Source organism: Tachyglossus aculeatus, chromosome 11 (genome assembly GCF_015852505.1).
Source record: "Tachyglossus aculeatus isolate mTacAcu1 chromosome 11, mTacAcu1.pri, whole genome shotgun sequence".
In the NCBI taxonomy this organism is placed as follows: Eukaryota; Metazoa; Chordata; class Mammalia; order Monotremata; family Tachyglossidae; genus Tachyglossus; species Tachyglossus aculeatus.
The window spans coordinates 63,369,875-63,377,909 of record NC_052076.1 but is presented as its reverse complement, the minus strand read 5'-3'; the positions used below and the strand labels follow the sequence as shown (position 1 = coordinate 63,377,909).

At 49.5% G+C, this 8,035-nt stretch overlaps 1 protein-coding gene across 2 annotated transcripts in view; it reads left to right on the top strand.

The window, feature by feature from the left end:
• Positions 1 to 1,634: 1,634 nt before the first annotated feature.
• The window catches only part of URI1 (URI1 prefoldin like chaperone), an 86,330-nt gene continuing 79,929 nt past the window's right edge, over positions 1,635 to 8,035 (top strand). The window contains exon 1 of one of the 2 annotated variants that reach the window (XM_038754192.1): positions 1,635 to 1,745. In XM_038754192.1, coding sequence (XP_038610120.1) covers positions 1,656 to 1,745 — 90 coding nt within the window. In that variant the 5' untranslated portion in view covers positions 1,635 to 1,655. The remainder of the gene's footprint in view (positions 1,746 to 8,035) is intronic. The other variant, XM_038754193.1, reaches the window with a different exon arrangement.

Sequence of the window (8,035 nt, the reverse complement as noted above, 5' to 3'; positions counted from 1 at the left end):
TGATGCGCGGGTGAGATGCGGCCCCGGCGGCCGGACCAAGGGCCTCCAGCCGACGCCGCCCCCTCAGCAGGCTCCTCGGCAGGCTGCTCCTCAGCAGGCTCCTCCTCCTCCTCAGCAGCAGCAGCAGCAGCAGCAGCGGGCGGCGTCTCCGTCCCCGCGCGGTGGATGAGGCCCCGGGGTGCCCCCGGCAGCCCCCGGCCCCGCCGCCTCCGCAAGCACTGCTTTAGGACTCACTCGCCCCCCTCCTCCTCCTCCTCCTCCTCCTCCTCCTCCTCCTCCTCCTGAGCAGCCCGCCCCCGCCCCCGGCCCCATCGGGCCTCGGCCTCGGCCTCCTTCTCCTCGTCGGCCTCCTCCTCGGCCTCCTCCACCTTTCTTCTCAGCCTCCCCCTCACCCTCCTCAGCCTCCCCCTCACCCTCCTCAGCCTCCCCCTCTTCGTCCTCAGCCTCCCCCTCTTCGTCCTCAGCCTCCCCCTCTTCGTCCTCAGCCTCCCCCTCTTCGTCCTCAATCTCCCCCTCTTCGTCCTCAATCTCCCCCTCCTCGTCCTCAACCTCCTCCTCGTCCTTAGCCTCCCCCACCTGGTCCTTAGCCTCCTCAGCCTCCCCCACTGGTCCTTAGCCTCCTCAGCCTCCCCCACCTGGTCCTCAGCCTCCTCAGCCTCCCCCACCTGGTCCTCAGCCTCCCCCTCCTCGTCCTCAGCCTTCCCCTCCTCGTCCTCGGCCTCCTCGGCCTCCTTAGCCTCCCCCTCCTCGGCCTCCCCCTCCTCGTCCTCGGCCTCCTCAGCCTCCCCCTCCTCGTCCTCGGCCTCCTCAGCCTCCCCCTCCTCGTCCTCGGCCTCCTCAGCCTCCCCCTCCTCGTCCTCGGCCTCCTCAGCCTCCCCTTCCTGGTCCTCAGCCTCCTCAGTCTCCCCCTCCTGGTCCTCAGCCTCCTCAGCCTCCCCCTCCTGGTCCTCAGCCTCCTCAGTCTCCCCCTCCTGGTCCTCAGCCTCCTCAGTCTCCCCCTCCTGGTCCTCAGCCTCCTCAGTCTCCCCCTCCTGGTCCTCAGCCTCCTCAGCCTCCCCCTCCTGGTCCTCAGCCTCCTCAGCCTCCCCCTCCTCGTCCTCAGCCTCCTCAGCCTCCCCCTCCTCGTCCTCAGCCTCCTCAGTCTCCCCCTCCTCGTCCTCAGCCTCCTCAGCCTCCCCCTCCTGGTCCTCAGCCTCCTCAGCCTCCCCCTCCTGGTCCTCAGCCTCCTCAGCCTCCCCCTCCTGGTCCTCAGCCTCCTCAGCCTCCCCCTCCTGGTCCTCAGCCTCCTCAGCCTCCCCCTCCTCGGCCTCCTCAGCCTCCTCAGCCTCCTCAGCCTCCCCCTCCTCGTCCTCAGCCTCCTCAGTCTCCCCCTCCTCGGCCTCCTCAGCCTCCTCAGCCTCCCCCACCTGGTCCTTAGCCTCCTCAGCCTCCCCCACCTGGTCCTTAGCCTCCTCAGCCTCCCCCACCTGGTCCTTAGCCTCCTCAGCCTCCCCCTCCTGGTCCTCGGCCTCCTCAGCCTCCCCCTTCTGGTCCTTAGTCTCCTCAGCCTCCTCCAGTCTCCTCCTCCTCCTCCTCTTTTCGCCTCCTCAGCCTCCTCCCCTTCCTCCCCCTCCTCTCTCCCCGTGCCTCCCTCCCTCCCTGCCTCCCGGTGGGCCATGGAGGGCCGCCCCCCGCCCAACGCGGCCATCCCCCAGCCTCCGCTGCGCTCGGCCCAAGTGTCCAGGCTCCGCCATGAGCACGGAAAGGTAATGGGCCCCACTCACCCACCCACAGATCCCTCCCCCTCTCCCTCTTCCCCTCCTTGCATTCATTGAGAAGCAGCGTGGCTCAGTGGAAAGAGCCCGGGCTTTGGAGTCAGAGGTCATGGGTTCGAATCCCGCCTCCGCCAATTGTCAGCTGTGTGACTTCGGGCAAGTCACTTCTCTGGGTCTCAGTTCCCTCATCTGTAAAAGGGGGGTTAAGGCTGTGAGCCCCCCCCTCCCCCCGGGACAATATGGCCACCTTTTAAGCGCTTAGTACAGTGCTCTGCACACAGCGCTCAATAAATACGACTGAATGAATGAATGAATTTATTCAACCGTAGTCATGGAGCTCACTGCACTAAGTGCTTGGGAAGTACAACTCATTCAGTCGTGTTTTTGGAGCGTTGCTTGTATGCAAAGCACTGCACTAAGCGCTTGGAAAGTACAGTTCATTCAATCATACTTAGTGAGCGCTGCCTGTGTGCAAAGCACTGCACTAAGCGCTTGGAAAGTACAATTCATTCAATGGTATTTAGTGAGCGCTGCCTGTGTGCAGAGCACTGCACTAAGCGCTTGGAAAGTACAATTCATTCAGTCATTTACAGAGCACTGCACTAAGCGCTTGGAAAGTTCAATTCATTCAGTCGTTTTTGATGAGCGCTGCCTGTGTGCAGAGCACTGCACTAAGCGCTTGGAAAGTACAATTCATTCAATGGTTTTTAATGAGCGCTGCCTGTGTGCAGAGCACTGCACTAAGCGCTTGGAAAGTACAATTCATTCAATGGTATTTAGTGAGCCCTGCCTGTGTGCAGAGCGCTGCACTAAGCGCTTGGAAAGTACAGTTCATTCAGTCGTATTTAGTGAGCCCTGCCTGTGTGCAGAGCACTGCACTAAGCGCTTGGAAAGTACAATTCAGTCGTATTTAGTGAGCGCTGCCTGTGTGCAGAGCACTGCAGTAAGCGCTTGGAAAGTACAATTCATTCAGTCGTATATAGTGAGCGCCGCCTGTGTGCAGAGCACTGCACTAAGCGCTTGGAAAGTACAATTAGGCAACAAATACAGTCCCTACCCCACAACGGGTTCACCTCCTCCAGGAAGCCTTCCCAGATTTAGCCCCCCTTTTTCCTCTCCTTCTCCTCTCCCCCTCCCCATCGTCCCATCCCCCCCTTCCCTACCCCCTTCCCCTCCCAACAGCGCTTGTGTATATTTGTACATATTTATTGCTCTATTTTATTAATGACCTGTATATAGCTATAATTCTGCTTATTCTGATGGTATTGATGCCTGTCTACTTTTGTTGTCTGTCTCCCACCTAGATTGTGAGCCTGTTGTGGGCAGGGATAGTCTCTATCTGTTGCCAAATTGCCCTTTCCAAGCGCTTATTACAGTGCTCGGCACACAGTAAGCGCTCAATAAATACGATTGAATGACTGAATGAAGTCCCTGCCTCACCCATCTCTCCCTCCTCCGGCCAGGCCCCGCACCAGGCCCGGCCTTTCCTGCAAACCTACTTCGTGAACGCCTACACTGTGCTGAGCACTGTACTAAGCGCTTGGAAAGTACAGCTGAACAGCGTGGCTCAGTGGAAAGAGCCCGGAGTTGGGAGTCAGAGGTCATGGGTTCTAATCCCGGCTCCGCCACCTGTCCGCTCTGTGACTTTGGGCAAGTCACTTCACTTCTCATTGCCTCAGTTACCTCATCTGTAAAATGGGGATTAAGACTGTGAGCCCCACGTGGGACAAGCTGATTACCTTGTATCTACCCCAGTGCTTGGCATATAGTAAGCGCTTAACAAATACCATCACTGTCATTATTTAGGATTTAGATGGCAGATTCCCTGCTTCCCACATGAAGCACAGAAGTACAAGGCCAGGCCCACCCCTGCTGCATTTTCCTCGTGGAAGCTTGGAGGGGGGGAGGGACCCAATAATAATAATTAGTAATGATGGTATTTAAGCGCTTACTATGTGCCGAGCACTGTTCTAAGCGCTGTGGTGGATACAAGGTAATCAGGTTGCCCCACGTGGGGCTCACAGTCTGAGTCCCCGCTTTACAGATGAGGGAACTGAGGCCCAGAGAAGTGAAGCGACTTGCCCAAGGTCACCCAGCAGACAAGTGGCGGAGCCGGAATTAGAGCCCAGGACAGCTGACTCAACAAGCCGGTGCTCTTGCCACAGGGCTTCTCACCTAGTAAAAGCTTAACAAATACCACCATCATTTAAACAAAGTAATAATAATAATGGTATTTGTTAAGCGCTTACTAGGTGCAAGGCACTGTCCTTAGTAGATGCAAGGTAATCTGGTTGGATACAGTCCTAGTCTCTCATGGGACCAACAGTCTTGGTCCCCATATTACAGTTGAGGTAACTGAGGCCCAGAAAAGTGAAGGGACTTGCCCAAGGTCACACAGCTGTCGTGTGGCAGAGCTGGGATTAGAACCCACGACCTCTGACTCCCAAGCCCCTGCTCTTTCCACTAGAACACGTTGTAGGTTCAGCTCCAGTCCCCCTCTGTTAATAAAAGATGTTGTGGGCGTCTGGACCCACCTCCCCTTACCCTATTTTTATATTTTTTAATTTTTTTTTTTTGCTGTGTAATAGGAGAGCTCCACCTCACCCCAGTCTACCCCCACGACCACGTGCGCAGAGCTCGTTTAACCACTCTGCAATCAGCCTCGCAGAAAGTGTGATTTAAGCAACCACCTGGAGGATGTGGGTATAGCCGTCTACACCTGTGGCTCGTTCACTCTGTCCGTGGTATTGAGTGCTTGGTGGGTGCAGAGCACTGGACTAAGCGCTTGGGAGAGTGCTACAGAACATAGGTGATAAACACAATCCCTGCCCATAAAGAGCAGGATGGGAAAGTTCTGCTTATTCATTCAGTCGAATTTATTCATTCATTCAATTGTATTTATTGAGCACTTACTGCACACAGTAAGCGCTCAATAAATATGATTGATTGATTACTGTGTGCAGAGCACTGTACTAAGCACCTGGGAAAGAACAGTGCAACAATAAACAGATACATTCACATTCCCTGCCTGCAACGAGTAGGCAGGTTTCTTTGGAGGTGATTTGTTCCAGACTTCTTCAGCGCATCACTTCACTCACGGTTGAAAGCGAAAATGTTGGACAAACTTCTGTCATGTGCTTTGGTTTTCATTTGCCTGGTGAACCTGAAGTATTGAAGAGGAAAAGGAGAGAGTAGAATGGGAGAGAGAGAGTAAATCATCACTGCTAACAAATAACCGAGCATAGCAGTTTTTAATTTAAGTGAAGGGCAAGATATTTCTTTTTCTTTGCGGAATTCGGTGCAAATAAACATTGAAACTCGCATCTGGTTTCAAAATTGAGACTGACCGCATAGAGCCTGAAGTATATTTACTTGGCTTCTCCTTACAGGCTCTTCTGCAATCAGTGTTCCTGAATCTTTTTTTTTGAATTTCACTTAAATCTTTTTGAAAAGTGGATGCCCGTTTACTGGAAAGCTCCAATTACTTTTTATAATTAGGAAACGATTTGTCGAAATGGGTACCACTAATCATCATCAATCGTATTTATTGAGCGCTTACTGTGTGCAGAGCACTGTACTAATGTGTTAAAGGGGCACAGGTAGACAGAATCAAAATTTAATCTTTGATATTTCATTTTTTCCAAAATGCTGGATTATTGGCCAATCATTGAAAGCGGATCTTTGGCCTAATTTGGGATTGTAGCCCATAAATTAATCCTGAAAATACTTTTTATACTTGTAAACTAAAATGTTCTAAAGAATTGGCTCCTCCCCTTGGATGGGAAATGCTGAGTTTCCATCCTCTAGGTCAGAGTCAGAGGTGTTAAGCAGCATTGGGTGTAGACCGTTATTCTTTGGCAGTGGAGAATTTAAAAGACCTGTAGAAGTTTTTGATCCAGGCCCTCGAGATAAAACTTTATCCTTCCTTGGTTAGGTAATGCAGAGACCTTCCACTTTTTTTTTTTTCCCCCAGGTTTAATTTTACTTTTCCCTGGAGAACCATCCTTCAGCTACAGGCCGAAGATTAGAATCTTTGTTTTTAAGAATGGTTCTTATCGAGGCCTTTCTTAGGTTTTTATGAAGAGACCTTTAAAACTTTTCCTTGGAATTAATTATTTTACAATGTTTTGTAGGCTTAGGGGTGGATTTGCTAAAAAAGGTATGCGTGGTTCTCATTAAACATGTTAGCACAGGCTTTTGGTGTAAAAAAAATATTTAAATGGTTCCCCCTAAAATCTTGGCTATGCGTGAAATAGTTGAAGAGAATATAGGAGTTGGCCTTGATAAGTGAAGATGACCCCACTGTTGGTGAAATTTTTCAATGGATTGTATAGGCCCACAGTCCTACCTTGAATGCCCAGATTGATATTTGAGGATGATTTTTAAATCTCCTAGGAATTTTGCTTTTTGGTAAGTCTTTGTAGTTCAGTTACTTTAAGAAGTGCAAAGCCCGTGTGAACAGTTTTATTATTTTACTTTATAGCAATGTAATTTACAAGACGTACTGATTTTATGTTGTTGAGCATAAACCAAATGGAAATTATTGGCTGCATGTATTATTCAAAAGTAAACAACAACCTGCAGATTCCGTAGTTATTGATGCCTGTAGGGTCGGCAGTTTGTTCTAGTAGTTTGAGAAATGTGAATTTCTTTTGAGGTTGTAGGAAGCTGAAATTCAAAAGGTAATTTGTGGAGATGCTCTGAACCGCTTTCTAATATATTGTCCATTGTCGTATTGGCAAAATATGGGAATAATTGGCTTTGCATGCAGTATTTCTATGGAAAGCCTTACAGGCATTTTCAGAAAGAGTTGAATATGGTATACACTGCTTTTCTTCAGACTGCGAATGTTGATTTGGCATGCAAAGTAAGCAAGGGCATGTTTGCCATGGCATCTGTGACTATCCCCAGTACATGATTAAGCTCCTTGGCGACCAGAATATGACTACTCTTAAATGGATCTGTTCCAGTAGCAGAGGCCCGAGAGGCTATAACTGAAATGGTAGATTGCCGTACTTAAGTGGTATTTTAGCACAGGGAAACTTTACATAATTTTTGCACTCCAGTGAAATTTTGTGGACACTTCAGTATTAGTCATGGATTGGTGTAAAACGGTTTAGACTGGAGTGTAATACGGAGTCCAGGAAAGTTTGGATTTTTCAGTATGTGGAAGGAAATCCACAATTTAAAAAATAAGTCTAGCACTATACGGACAATTCTTTTCTATGATATTTGTTAGTGAGTACTATGTGTTAAATACTAAGTGCCGGGGCAGTAGATACAAATTAATTAGGTCAGACGTGGGGGCTTATGGTCTAAGTAGGAGGGAGGGAGAACAGGTATCTCCATTTTTACCATTGGGGAAAGTGAGGCACAGAGAAGTTGTGACTTGCCCAAGGTCACACAACAAGCAATTGGATGAGCTGGGATTAGAACCCAGGTCCCTCTGACTCGCAGGCCCGTGCTCTTTCCACTAGGCCACACTGATTCTCAGAAATCTCTTATTTCTGGTTGTAAGGGACCATATCTTGTAAGATTAGGTTTAATTTCAACCCTGTCTAAAGTTTCTTAAAATCCATTTGGGTTGAAACTTTTCATTTCACTCAACCGTAAATTCTGGAAGAACATTCTGAAGATAACTTTAGGTCTTAGAATATTGGGGAAAGTTAGGTATTTTATTTCAGTTTTTAAGAAATCCATGTGCTTAACTGACAGAGAATAGTTCCTGTTGATTTGGGAAATGGCGGGTTGTTTTCGAATGGACGTATATTGGTTCTAAGGGAACTAATCAATCGTATTTATTGGGCACTTACTATGTAAAGAGCATTGTACTAACTGGTTGGGCGAGGACAATACAGTAGGGTGGGTAGGGAGAAGCAGTGTGGCCTGGAGGAAAGAGCACAGGCCTGGGAGTCGGAGGACCTGGGTTCTAATCCTGCTGCCTCCACTTATTTGGAGGGTGACGATGAACAAGTAAACTCTCTCTGCCTCACTTCCCTCATCTGCAGGATGGGGTTTCAATATCTGTGCTCCCTTCTATTTAGACTGTGAGCCTCATGCCTGATTATCTTGTATTTTCCCCACCGCTTAGTACAGTGCTTGGCACATAATAAGCACTTGACAAATATCGCAATTATTATTAAGGTCATGCTGCTTGCCTTTAATGCATTTTGCTTAAGTTTAGTACCTGTGTGAGAGGTAAGATGGGAAAAGAGAAGTAGGGCACTCAGTTCAAATCGGTTTTGGAGCTTGGATAAAGTGTGGATGAAATTGTTTAAATT